At 43.3% G+C, this 14,249-nt stretch overlaps 1 protein-coding gene across 1 annotated transcript; it reads right to left on the bottom strand.

Moving 5' to 3' along the window:
- Positions 1-10,251: 10,251 nt before the first annotated feature.
- On the bottom strand, positions 10,252-11,701 carry LOC145412448 (uncharacterized). Its single transcript, XM_080282332.1, has one exon. It carries the CDS (start codon positions 11,699-11,701, stop codon positions 10,409-10,411), a length of 1,293 nt encoding a protein of 430 aa, XP_080138458.1. The 3' UTR covers positions 10,252-10,408.
- Positions 11,702-14,249: the final 2,548 nt, after the last annotated feature.

Here is a 14,249-nt window from a genome sequence, read left to right on the forward strand (position 1 = left end):
TCATCTATCACTCAGTCTACCTACATGTCTATCACCAAAATCCTAATCCCACACATCATGAAGCTTAACATTTCAGCTGCAATCCTCTCTCTAAATCGCATCCCATCACCACATCACGCTGCCCTCCCTCATATACCCCTTCACCCCGAGCTTCAAGGCTTCATTTTTTGCTCCCATAAGTCTTCATTATTTCCCTCACGAGTCGAGAGGGTTGGGAGAGGATGATCAATATTGCAGGATCCAAGGTGACTGCAAATTGAGAGAGAGAGAGAGAGAGAGAGAGAGAGAGAGAGAGAGAGAGAGAGAGTCTATTTTCAGTTCATGAATCACTGATTAGAAGACGAAGAACAACAACAAAACAATATCAACAACAACAGCAACAACAAAACCGATGATAATGATGATGATGATAATAATAACAGTAATAATAATAAGAATAAGAATAAATAATGACGTAATAGGACCAAAATCACAACACACACACACACACACACACACACGTCTCATTCTCCCACACTCACCCATCCTCCTCCTTCTTCCTACTTACTTTTTACCCACCAATAAAGCTCACCTGGTCCAATAAAGTACCAAATCAATAAGGTCAGAGTTAGAAGCAAATAGGAAAAAAAAAAAAAAAGTTTGTTGGTGTGTGGGGAGTGTGAGAACCCAAGGATTTTCCCATAATATATTTTTCGTTTTTTTTCCTAAATTTTTTGTTCCCTTACTAAGATATAAACCTTTTTTTTTTTTTTTTTTTATCGTATTCATGCCATATTCAGTAGATTTTATTCAGCTTAGAAAACTTATCCCGTAGTGAAGGGGTTAATGAGGTCTACATCTATCCCATTTAGTTATAAGGCTATATTTTAAGAGAAAGAAGACCATTTGGAGTTATAAAACGAATAAAGAGGTTGCCATCTTTGACTTTTCTTCGTTTTCCTTTCTTCCCTTTTTCTTTTCTTTTTCTTGTTCTTCTTCGTGTTCTCGTTCATCTTCTTCTTCTTTTTCTTCTTCTTCTTATTTTCTTATCGTTCTCCTTTCTTCTTCTTCTTCTTCTTCTTCATTCCTTGTCTTTCTTCTTTTTTTTCTTCTTCTCGTTCTTCTTTCTTCTTCTTCTCGTTCTTCTTTCTTCTTCCTCTTCTTCTTCTTAATTTCTTGTTTCTTCTTCTTCGTCTCTTCTTCCTGTAGTTCTTCATCTTTTTCTTCTTCTTCGTCTTCTTCTCGCTCTTCTTCTTTTCCTTCCTCTTCTTCTTCCTCCTCTTCCTCTTCCTCCTCCTCCTCTTTTTTTACCTAGAAATTTTTATGATCCTAAGCTGAAAACCTGATTTTTTTTTTCCTATACTTTAATGAACAGGAAGACGCTTAGGTTATCCTCATTTTAATTTGTCAAAAAAGTATATAGTACCGGCATTTTTTTTTTTTTTTTGCGATCTCTCCATTGCAAGAGGCCTCATTTAAGCTAATTATAATCGTCTGCAGGTAGGAAGAAGGTAATCAAGAAGGCGCAATGGAACTTAAGACGTTAATTACCACTGATTACAGAATTGATGAGGCTGTGCTTAGATTATGAGGCAAGTGAAGTGAGACGAGTTTTCTTGTCTGTCTGTCTGTCTCTGTCTCTCTCTCTCTCTCTCTCTCTCTCTCTCTCTCTCTCTCTCTCTCTCTCTCTCTCCAATACTTGGTAAGCGACAGACAATGAAATACCGGTGGTGATGTTAGCATCATCAGCATCATCACCATCACCACCATCATTACCACCATCATCATCACCAGCACCACCACCACCACCATCATCACCATCATCACCACCATCATCAATACTCTACTCCCATGCTAATAAATGAATCTGTTAGTATCCGGATGAATCAACACGGAAACCATCACTCATAAAAAATAAAAAACTCAAAATTAATGAACACCTACCGCCATTAATCACTCTAATTTACCTTTCCAATCAATCTCATACCTGTCTATTACCCACAGTCAGGTGCAAAAATTCGCCTATAATCCTCTTCCTGCATTACGTCCTGCTTTCCATATTTCTCACACCTCCCCAGAAGATAGAGGATTAGTCTTGGCCTTGATAAATCCCATTAGCAAAAGAAATCCACCCTAACTTGATTAAATCCGTCTGAAGTTAGTACGAAAATCCGAAATAAGACGTACTCACACTGAAGGGTTAATTAGAAGGACAGGCAAGGTAAGGCCAGGTGTCCCTGTGGCCGTCTCACCTGATTGCCTCACCTGGTCACTAAGTAATTATGTTATATGTCCACCGTTAAGGGTATTAAGGTCGCTGGTCTGATGTAATAACCTGACTGACACCCCGTAATGAACTGTGGCCTATTGTGTGTGTGTGTGTGTGTGTGTGTGTGTGTGTGTGTGTGTGTGTGTGTGTGTGAGACACACACACACACACACACACACACACACACACACAAAGAGAGAGAGAGAGATCTTAGAAGTGGTGAAAGCTAGTGAAAAATACAGAATCAGTAACTAATGTAAAAAAAAAAAAAATGCATTTTTAGACAAATATCACCACCTTCAGGAAATTAATATATAGTTAAAATTCACCCCTCGCCAAATCTGTGTCAGTGGGAAAGTGAAAATATGTAACGCAGTCCAAAGCCAAAAATAATGACGGATGACAAAGACAGAGAGAGAGAGAGAGAGAGAGAGAGGGGGGGGGTTAAAATATAGCGAAGGGAGGCTAGTCTATTCTCAGATCCATGTCCACAAATTCAGCCTATTCAAAACGTTATCTCTTATCAAAACCTTTATCTATACTGGTAAGAGAACAGGTAGCGTTATACCCAGCCGACAATGCAAAAAAAAAAAAAAAAAAAAAAAAAAAAAATCTTGAGCAAGTGTAATGCAACAAAAGGAACAAAAGGGGGCGAGATTCATTTTTATTTTTGCCCCCCGAGGGTCGAGATGAAAATACAGTTCTTTGACCGAATTCATACCATTAAAGAGAAGAGAATATCCAGTATTATCTGTATCAACAAAAGAAAGAGAATGAGAGAGAGCAAGTCGAGGAACAAGGGTGTTATGTCTCCTGATTTGCGTACAGAGAATAGGAAAAAAATATAGCATCCCGAACCATTACCCAGTGCGTGTATACAGATAGATAGATAGACAGATAGATAGATGGATGGGTAGGAGGATGGGTGGACAGATAAAGAAACAGATAGATAGATAGACAAGTAGACAGATGGACAGATAGATAAAGACGGAAAGGTAGGTAGGTAGGTAGGTAGGTAAAGAGATAGATGAACAGATGGATACTTAGATAGCTAGAGAGATAGACAGAGAAGCAGATAGATAGATAGAGAGATAAGCATCACCCACCACATTGGCGTCGTATACCATCCCCATGATCCCCCTCCCACCCCAAAAAAAAAAAAAAAAAGAAAATCACTCCACAATTTACCCTTTTCATAAAAATTCTATTAATTTACCTGATAATATTCCTACAACCATCTCTCCATCACCACTATTAATATCCTTAATAATATCCTTAAATATCATCACCCACAGCCTTCACCACTAAAAATATTCCCCTCCCTTAATATCCCTCTTCCTTTTCGTCGCCTGGCCAAATATAGAGAGATTAAAATAGGGATGAAAGAGGGTGTGCATTGTGGATCTGAAGGTGTTGGTTGGTGGAGAAGGAATGGTGGAGGGAGAGAGATGGAGGAGAAGAAGGAAGAAGAGATGTGGAAGGAAGAGGAGAAGGAAGAGAGGGAGAGGTGTGGAAGGAATAGGAGAGGTTGAGAAAGAGGAGGGAGAGGTGTGGAAGGAATAGGAGAAGGTTGAGAAAGAGGAGGGAGAGGTGTGGAAGGAAGAGAAAGAATGGAACTGATGATGATGGAGATATGGAAGGGGAAGGAAGAGGAGATAGTTAGTCTTTGAGGAAGGAGGAAGAAGGAGTTGGTAAGGAAAGAGGGAGGAATGAAGGATGAGGAGGGATGAGTGGTGAAGGAAGATGAATCCAGCTTGTCCTTACATCCACTCGCACTCATACCAACCCCCATTCATACGCATACTCTCTCTCTCTCTCTCTCTCTCTCTCTCTCTCTCCCACACCCACACACACACACTGCTACCCACGCCAAAATCAATCTCTACTCCAGTCGCTGGTTCGTTCATCTCCTAATCCCAGTACGCAAATTTTTCAAGTCGCCCATCATTACTAAATACTAAAATCGTCTTATATATCAATTCGTGGTGCTTTCAGACGATTTCTTTCAGTGTTAGGAGGAGGAACTTTGCCATGGAGGGGTTTGGTAAAGATGTACGTAATTCCTGCTGTTTGAGCATTTATTCTTGGTTTAAATATTATCTGGAGATGTCAGATGTGAACTAAAACGTCTATCTGTCTATCTATCTGCCTGGCTATCTATCTGTCTATCCGTCTGTCGATTGATCTCTTTGTTTGCCTGTCTGTCTGCCTATTAATCAGTCGATCTGTCTAACTGTCTATCTATCTATCTATCTATCTATCTGTGTATGTCTATTTCTATCTCCCTCTCTATTTATCTTTCTGTTTGTCTATCAGTCAGTCAATCTATCTATCTACCTATCCTTCCATTTCTATCTCCCTCTCTATCTATTGTCTCAGTTCCACAACCGAGCAGTTACAAAGAATCCATGTCTATCAGTCTTAACCCCTTCGTCGCCAGTCTCTCCCCTCCCCCCCAGGCTGAATAAAATCGTCTGGCGTTCCCAGGAAAAAAATAATAAAAATAAGATATGCGTCATCGTACTGAAGTTTTTTTTTTTTCGATTTCACAGTTCAAGCCATGAAAATTCGTCAAAAATTTTTATATCATTCTTCGAGGTTCTCCCATATATGAATTTGTGTGAATATTTACTCATATACATATATTTGCATTAATATTCTCCCATATATAAATTCACCTACTGATTCTCACATATAAAGAGATTCCCATTATGATTCACTAGCATACAGTACATTCTCGTTCTGGTTCTCCCACGCAATATTACAACTGCGTTCACCCACTTCCCTTTTGCGGTAATCTCTCTCTCTCTCTCTCTCTCTCTCTCTCTCTCACCATTTGATCTTTGTTCATGCGTATCATCTCCATCCCCTCTCCCTTTCTCCCTTATTCTCTCTCTCTCTCTCTCTCTCTCTCTCTCTCTCTCTCTCCTTTGACGCAACACTGATTTGCCTGAAGGGTCATCGGATGTGGGAGCTTATAGTCGTGGGTGTGTGTAAAGATGATGTTCTGTGTCTTCATGAGTTCTATTATATTAGGTTCAGTGCAGCACAGGAAGAGTAGGAGGGAGAAAGGAAAGGAGGAAAGAGGGAAGGAGAGAAATGAAGGAAAACAGAAGAGACTGGGAACCGGGGAGGGAAGGAAGGAAGGAAGGAAGGAAGGAAGGAAGTAGCATGGAAAAGAAGAAAGAGGGAACAAAGGAAATAAGAAAGGACATAAGGGGAAAAGGAAACGAAAGCACAAGGGACTCACAAGAGGGAAAGGAAGTAGGAAAGAGAGTGAAAAAAGAAGGAAGAATGAAAGGATGGAATGAATGAATGAATGAAGGAAGGAAGGAAGGACGGAAGGAGCGAAAGAAGGAACCAACTAAGTAGAATGAAAGAAAAGGAGAGAAGAAATGAAAGAAGACAGAAAAAAAGGAAGAAAGAAATGGAAGTGAAAAAGGAGATGGAAGGCGCAAACGAAAGAAGAAAGGAAGGAAGGGAGGAAGGAGAGTGATAACCAGTATTAACCTTCTTCATGCTGGTGAAGTATGAAAGTGGAAAGGGGTTTTGTAGTAAGACTGATGCATGTAAAAACTGAAGTGTTGTATTTGCAGTTTATGTGTGTCGAAAGGGGGGATGCCTGTGTAGCTGTATATTGTGTGTGTGTGTGTGTGTGTGTGTGTGTGTGTGTGTGTGTGTGTTTGCGTATTAGGCTCGATGACGACATAGAGGGGGCTGAAGGGGACACATCACAAGGGTTCAGTGACGTCAGGACAATTGTGTCACTCTCCTCAACCTCATCTCCCTCCTCCTCCTCCTCCTCCTCCTCCTCCGCTTGAGCTTCTTTACGACGCTGTCTGATGTGTGTGTGTGTGTGTGTGTGTATGATGACTTTACCACACACACACACACACACACACACACACACACACACACACACACACACACACACACACACACACACACACCTGCCCCTCTCAGCCCACACACGTCACATTGGCCAAAGCTGAGGTGAAATTGGAGTTGGCCTGTCACTCTCCCTCTCTCTCCCTCTTTGTTGCAGCTGACAGCGCTTAGGAAACGGTAGAGAAAACTTTAAATAGTCTCTCTCTCTCTCTCTCTCTCTCTCTCTCTCAGGCATGAAAGCTACTACTCTAGCAACCATAGTAACGTCATAAATAGTACTAACATTAATAATAGCAGGAACAATAATAAGAGTAATATCAATAGCAGTACTAGCAGCAACAACGGTAATGAAAGTAATAGCAGTACCAGCAGTAACGAAACTAATAGTAATAATAGAAGTAGCAAGAATTGAACGTTTTAGGCATATTATCTACTTGTGTTCTTCTGTCAAAACTCATTAACACTTTCTGAGTCCAGCTGATGACCAAATGTAATATGACTAAAGGTTGATTTGACTAGTAATCAAGGAGACTCATTCCTGCATCTTATCTAAGGCTCAGCAAATTTCATGCATCCACAACTTAATGTTCAAGTTGTGAGAGGGCCCATTTCCGTCAGATGTAACAAACCGAGTATAGTAGTAGTAGTAGTAGTAGTAGTTAGTAGTAGCAGTAGTAGTAGAAATAGTAGTAGTGGTGGTGGTGGTGGTGGCAATAGTAGTAGCAGTAGTAGGAGAAGAAGTAACAGCAGCAGAAGCGATAATAGTATTTTTATATATATACTCGTAGGCTATTTTTCCCCTCCACCCAAGCCCCATGCCCCGCCAACCCTGTCTGGGGGATGAAAGGTGATAAAGGGTTTCTTAATTAATGGTAGCAACTTACCTGTTTTGACCAGGTAGCCATTGTTCCTCACACGCAGGTGGAAGCAGGGGAGGTCACACGTGAGGAGGGGGGGAGGGGGGATGAAGACAACACGCAGGTAAACACGTGACACCAGTCATTATAGTTTAAGGACCTCGAAGCACTTTTTTTTTAGCGATTTATTTTTCACCTTAATATCTTCTTGTATGGCAACGATATAAATAAGAAACGAGAGAATGTTGTCACGTAGTTTACAGAATAAATCGCTTAGGAAAAGACGCTACGAAGTCTGCCCACTGAAAATACAGCCATAAATGCCTCTTAAACTTCCGCGTTTCAAGGCACAATTCAAGTTTCGGGCAATAAATTTACATCCAGGAAATCTCTTCAGTAAGTTCTTAGTGCGTCGCCGTAAAGAAGTATGTAAGGAAATCAAAACACACACACACACACACACACACACACACACACACACACACACACACACACACACACCACTCACGTTTATCTTTCTCACCTCTGGCTCACATAATCCAGGTGGCGATGGCGATTTCCTAACACCTCTTCTTAAGTGATTTATCCTGTCCATTACATCTCAGTATCGTCTTGTACATTATTGATGCAAACAATATCGATATTTAAATGAGAGAGAGAGAGAGAGAGAGAGAGGCCCCTATTCCACTAACATACAGTCCTTGGCTACATTTTTCATCTGACGGAACTGGACCACTTCTGTACAATACTTAGTCGTGGTTGCGTGAAATTAGATGAACCTTGGCTATAAGGGAGGAACGAATCTTCTTGGTTACCAGTCAGATCAACCCTCCAATCTGACTACACTTGGCCATCCACCCCTCCAATCTGACTACACTTGGCCATCCACCCCTCCAATCTGACTACACTTGGCCATCCACCCCTCCAATCTGACTACACCTGGCTATCAACCCCTCCAATCTGACTACACTTGGCCATCCACCTCTATAATCTGACTACACCTGGCCATCAACCCCTCCAATCTGACTACACCTGGCCATCCACCGAGCTGAATGGGTTAGAGATCTTTGCCAGGTTGGAGTGAACGCAGTATAGTGTTCGCTGTACTGTCCTTACCGTAGAATTATAATGTAACTCCAGGTGAACGAAGAGGCAGAGGTAAATCGGAAAAATATATTAATGGATTAAGTTTAACAAGGTTCTTACTTTAAAACAATGATTGGTATGAGAACAGGAAAAGCAGGAAAATTGGAGAACATGGTACCAGGAGACAGACAGACAGACAATTACAGATAGACCGAGATGAGAAGCGGAAAACAAAAAATATATGTAGATAGATAAATAGAAATGTTAGATAGACTGATATGAGACAAAGGCATACATACAGGTAGACACAGATAGATAAATGAACAGAGAGGAAATCAGATAACTTACAAGCTAAACAGATATATAGATTGACATATTATACCGAGGTACATAAATATCTTAATCGTTTAACATTACAGTAGGTCTCTTTCTAACTTACACTGCTGGCTAAGTCTCTATCCTTTAAATTAGGCTAGGTTATTACAGTATTAAAATTACCTGTATATTTCACAGCACTGCTTTCTCCCCCTTCCCAATCCGTAAAAAAAAAAAAAAAAGTTATGATTTACATTCTTCCTCCGAGTAAAGCGAATGTGTGTGTGTGTGTGTGTGTGTGTGTGTGTGTGTGTGTGTGTGTAAAAGGTAAACAGCAGAAAATCGTGTTTGCAGTTAAGACCACTTCTCTCTCTTGATCATTCTACTCATATTTCTTGCAGCGTTTCAACTAACCTACTTAGAGTAAAATATATTACATTTGTGCGTAAGTTAATAACCCTTCCATGATCAAGTGTTCTAGTGCTTTATTCCAGATAACGCCAGACGATTTTAATAAGCCGAGGGTGAGTCATAGGAGCCTGAGAGAAAGGACATCCGTACCACAAAGCCTCTCAAGTTCGGCGAGCTCTGGTATACTTCTCTAGTGTAACACGAGACCATTATATTCAGCAGAGAAGGAACAGAGAAGCCAGACAGTTTTAGAATGAAAAACTATAACACTGTGATGGTGAGAATGGCTAGAAATGCAACAGAGATAATCCCTCATAAATGCAAACATATCCAGTTAACAATCTTGTCTACACTTTTTTGCCAATCAGTTCGAGGAAGCGATCTGTTTTTTTCTCTGCGCCTCCGGACGATTTTATTCAGTTTAGGAAAACCTCTCGCGTTGAAGAGAATACTGAAGGCTTTATCTAACCCTCATCAGTCTGAATATTTGTCTTGAAGATGATCGTCTGGAGGTAGCAAGAAAAAAAATAAAGCATTAGACAGTAAGGGTTATACAGTATTATGGCAAGAGTGAGTGAAACTTGGGATCAAACCATTTTCAGGGTACACTGATAGCCATTAATATTACTGTGTAGTTTACTGTATACATAACTTGCATAGTATACACCTAATGCGCTTAATTCTGTGTTGATCATCCTATTCACCTGGTTTCTTATTTTCACACTTAGGTAGTTATTCTCTGTTATCTGTTCTAGCTTCCATGAACTCTGTGTATGCTGCATGAAACCCACGTTCTTCTTGCACTCTCATATAACACTGATACGGTACATGAGAGGGACTAGGTGTGTTGGGGTAAAGTAAGCAAGGTCCAAACAACAAGAGGCTGTTCACTATGGCAGGCAAACTGACCCTTCCCACACAGAGAAGCTCTTGACGTAACGCTACCGATGGCATTGGGAGGGGGGAGCGCATTTCACTGGCCATCTCCCCTATAGTAATAATTTTGATCCTTCTCATATTTCCATCCACATTATAACCATACCAGCATGAAGGATGACTGAATAATTTTTTAATGATGCCTTGCCTACTAAAAATTTGCGCTCATTAGTTTATCGGTTTCTTACAAAAATGTGTGCACTCTCAAGCATGGTGTTCAAATATGATAGTGTCCTCCCTAATACCGTTTTCTTTTCCAATCATCCAATAACGTGACAGCTTCTATCTGCCCCCTGCATGTGATTTTGAAGATTAACGACCTGTTGTTATTTGGCCACTGGAGGGGACGGGAGCACACTCAAACCGAGATGAGATTACATTCCAGCTGGGGGTCCGAAGAAAAGTTGTGAATCCTCAGGTGACGGTGTTGATATGTGTTATCAGCCTTCAGGTGTAGGTGGTGGTGGTGGTGGCAAATGTTGTCAGTCCTTAGGTGGTCGTGCTGGCAGGTGTTGTCAGCCATCAGGTGGTTATGTAGGTAAGTATCGTTAGACCCCACCCATTCACCCTGCCCTCCTACGTCCACCTGAGTGATAGCGAGAGTCACGGCCCAACTCACCCACCACCTGTCACCTCCCATCACCCCCAGGTTCTCCCACTCCAGCTGTCAGAAGGCGAACCCGACGTGCCTGTTGGTACACTCAATGGGCAGGCCAGAGATGCCGCGGCGGTACGTGTGTCGGGTGGGCTGCCTCAGGATCCTCTGGGGCGGTGGTTTCTCCTTGGGTACGTCGTCACACCCAATGGAGAATAGCGACAGTGCCCGGCGGAACTGTGAGCGGCGGGACGACGTATCTTGGACCGCCGACCCAACCTTCTCTGATGGGGGCACCAGTCCAGACCCCACTGAGAGAGTCTTGTGCTTCTGGTGCTCACGGGCTCGTTGGGGTCGGGATGGAAGCTCCGGGGCTACCTTACTGGCTGGTGGGTCAGGTGTGGGGCCAAGGAGGTCAAGGTCAAGGCAGTCCTGAGAGGAGAAGGTGAGGGAGTTGCGGCGCCAGTTCTTGAGGCGCTCCCCGCTGACGGTGTGCCTGGATGCGGCGGGGAAGCTTGGGCTCTTGGGGATGGGTGGGTGGCGAGGACGTGGGTTGTGGCCGTGTACCTCACAGTGCTCGTTGTAGATCAGCGGCTCGTTCCCTCCTCGCCGCCGACCCCCCTTACCTGCAGTATCCTTCCCCGTCGGCGAAAGGACGCGTGGGGGCAGTGAGATGTGTGTGAGGGGCAGGTTGTGGTTAGAGGGTGGGGCACGGGTGGGGGACAGGGCGTGGTTGGTTGACGGAGCACGAGTGGTTTGTATCGTGCGTGTTGGTGGTGGTGGTGGACGGGTGGGAGACAGAGCACGTGTAGGCGAGAGAGCACGTGTAGGCGACAGTACACGTGTAGGCGACAGTATACGTGTAGGAGACACAACACCTGTAGGCGACCTAACACATGTAGGTGACAGAACATGTGAAGCTGGCACAACACGTGTAGGTGAAACAGCACGTGTGGGTGACAGTGCACGAGTAGGTGACAAATCACGAGTAGGCGAAAATGCACCAGCTTGTGAGAGGACATGAGTGGGTGGTAAGCCATGAACAGGTGGAGGAGGGATGCGAGTGGGGGGCTGAGTGTTGGTGTGAGTGGGGGGCCACGCATCGTCACTGTACATCTGCGGGCGTGGCGGCAAGAGGGGGGCGGCGTCCCCGTGGATGTTCTGGAAGAAGGACAGTGGCCGTTCTTGACTCCTGGTCCCCTGCTGCTTCCCCTGCTTCCTCTTGGTCCGAGTAAGCGAGGCCAGGAGAGAGGACTTAGAGGGCTTTGGTCGAGTGCGTGCAGCTGTCTGTGCCTTCTGCTGCTCCTCGGTCTGCTGCTGTGTGGCGGCGCGCAGCTTGGCCACGGGGCAGCGCTGGGCGTGCATGGTGGTGATGGGAGCGGACTGCCCTTTTGCACCAGACACCACCATCAGTACTGAAAAGCACTGATGGATATTATCTTTATAATACCATTTATTACACCACACAAACATACCAGACCAAGTACCATACCACACCGCGGAACACCAAGAGTACTGAAAAGCACTGTTATCACGCTTATTGCATCACCCTGTCACACAAGACAACGTATCATACCACGCCTCACAACACCATGAAGACACTAATGGTTACTGCGATCACTGTACTGAAATATCACACAAACATACCAGACAACATGCCTCACCACAGCACACCCCATATTAACACTTAAAGGTGCTAATGGGTATCATATTACTATACTACCACATTACATAGCACATTAACCCCTTATCCCGGTGACATATGCTTATTCTTTTCTTTTCATCGCCAAACAGATTTATTCAGCAGTGGAGAGACTTCAAACAAGAGATTCTGGTTTATTTCAGTCCTTCTATCTCTCCACAAATTTATTCAAGAGTGGAGATACTTTCAGACAGAGAGAGGTAATTTGGTTTAGCCTTTTTTACTCTATCATTACTAATGTTCTCCCAGAGTTGAATAAAACAGTTGAATAAGATAGCTGAATAATCTGATAGCAGTGAGAAATAAATCATAAAACTCAAGGGGTTAATACTAAGAAATATTATTATTGGTTATTATGTTTATACCACACCATATAAAACATTAACAGAAACTTTGGATACTGTAGCTCTTTCACCTTAACTTGGCGCAGATGTTCGTCCATTTGGTTGAAAAATACAATACTACGGTTCTACATCCTTAGCACATCTTCGTTACTGGCACCATATTCTAGTGTTTATCTTCTGTTACAGTTTAGTATTCAAGACTGAGAGATGGTATTTTTAGGCCAAGTTAAAGTGAAAGTAGTGGTTTTGTTTACTGCACTAACACGTCACACGGCACCCTTAGTAATAAGAGAAACTAACAGAATACCTGCTCACTACAATACAGTATCAACCAAAAATAGGGACGCCTTCACGTGATGGCACTGATATAACAGGGAGGCTCTCGTGCCCTGGTTATGTAAACGTCTCTAAACTCCCTCCTTATCTCCCTACAAGAAGATGCTTAACTGCAGGAAAAGGGCAACGTAAGCCTGCAGTTCACTGGGTTCACGTTCAGATGATCCGGGGGCTACAAGAATAATAACCAGCTTAAACATTATTATTTTATGAGAGGCAGTAAATATGGTCAATAATCCTTTGCCTGCGGTGACGGGTTAATGTGGGCGGGAGGGAGTGGTTAATTTGATAGCCTGACATTCGCCATAATTAAACAGAAAGTTGGTAATTTTGCGGCCATTGCTAATGCCGAACTCGGATATTAATTTTGTTTGACGGGACTTGCATTTTTATTTATTTATCTATGCCGTGATTAGTGCGGTCTCTCTCTCTCTCTCTCTCTCTCTCTCTGTCTCTCTCTCTCTCTCTCTCTCCCTTCTACAAATACACAAAACACCTCTAACAGAGCAACCAACTTCTCTTTACCTGTTATCTCCCTGTGTTGGTAATTTGACGTCAACAAGACTTTTACTTCGTCATGTCACGTGAGGGGAAAAACAAAGGGGCAGGAGGGGGCGAGGAAAGACTGAGGAAGGTAAAGGATAGATCGAGGGAGGAGGAGAGTAAAAACGGAGAGAACTAGGAAGTTGGAGGACAGGGAAGCGGACGACAGAACGACCAAAGCAACAAGATAACAGCAAGTGCGACAGATGAGGATTGGGAAGGTGTAGGAGAGTGAATCAGTGAACAAATGAACAGTGTGGATGGGCATGAATGGAGCGCAGTGAACATGTGGCTGCAGGAGCAATGAGAGGGCGTGGGAGGATGCAATAAACGTGCAACAGCAGAGGCAGGCGTGAACAAGTGATAAATTGGGTACGGGAGAGACGGATGTGAGAGAATGAGATAAATCGAGTGCGTGACAGATTGGGGTTAAAGTGGCCTTTGGAATTAATGGTGTGGGAGGAAATGCAAGGTGTGAACACAAAAGACAGAGGATATGCGTGAGTGGGTGTGTGTCTGACAGATAGAGATTTGGAAGAAATGTGTAGAAGGATATAATCGATGGGGAAAGGGCCGGTGTATGACGGAATGGAAACAGATAGAGAAGTCACAGAACAGGAAGTGGAAGACGACAGGTTTTTGAGGCTGAGACAAATGTGGAACAGGGACGTCCAATATGGAAAAGTTAAACAGCAAAGAAACAGACTGAGGGCAGAGAGAGAAGCCACAGACAGGGAACCGAGAGAGGGCAGATAGAGAAGCCACAGAAAGGGAGCAAAGTTTGGACACGTGCTTGAGTATCCGACAGGTGTGGAAGAACGAGGGAGTAGATGGAGGAACCACAGCAAGGGAACAGACAGAGGTGGGATGGATATTAGAAACTGTGATGGGCTGCAACAGATGTGAAACAAAGGCGTCAGGTATGCGAACAGAAACGAGAGGAATCGATGGGTGCCGCAGGATTAGAGCAGAGGAAATGACAGAGAAA

The sequence above is a fragment of the Coenobita brevimanus genome, chromosome 93 (assembly GCF_032717465.1).
Source record: "Coenobita brevimanus isolate Jiangsu-jjx chromosome 93, ASM3271746v2, whole genome shotgun sequence".
Taxonomy (NCBI): domain Eukaryota; kingdom Metazoa; phylum Arthropoda; class Malacostraca; order Decapoda; family Coenobitidae; genus Coenobita; species Coenobita brevimanus.

Coding starts and splice junctions, on each gene's coding strand:
- LOC145412448 (XM_080282332.1), bottom strand. CDS start 11,701: ATGCACGCCCAGCGCTGCCCCGTGGCCAAGCTGCGCGCCGCCACACAG.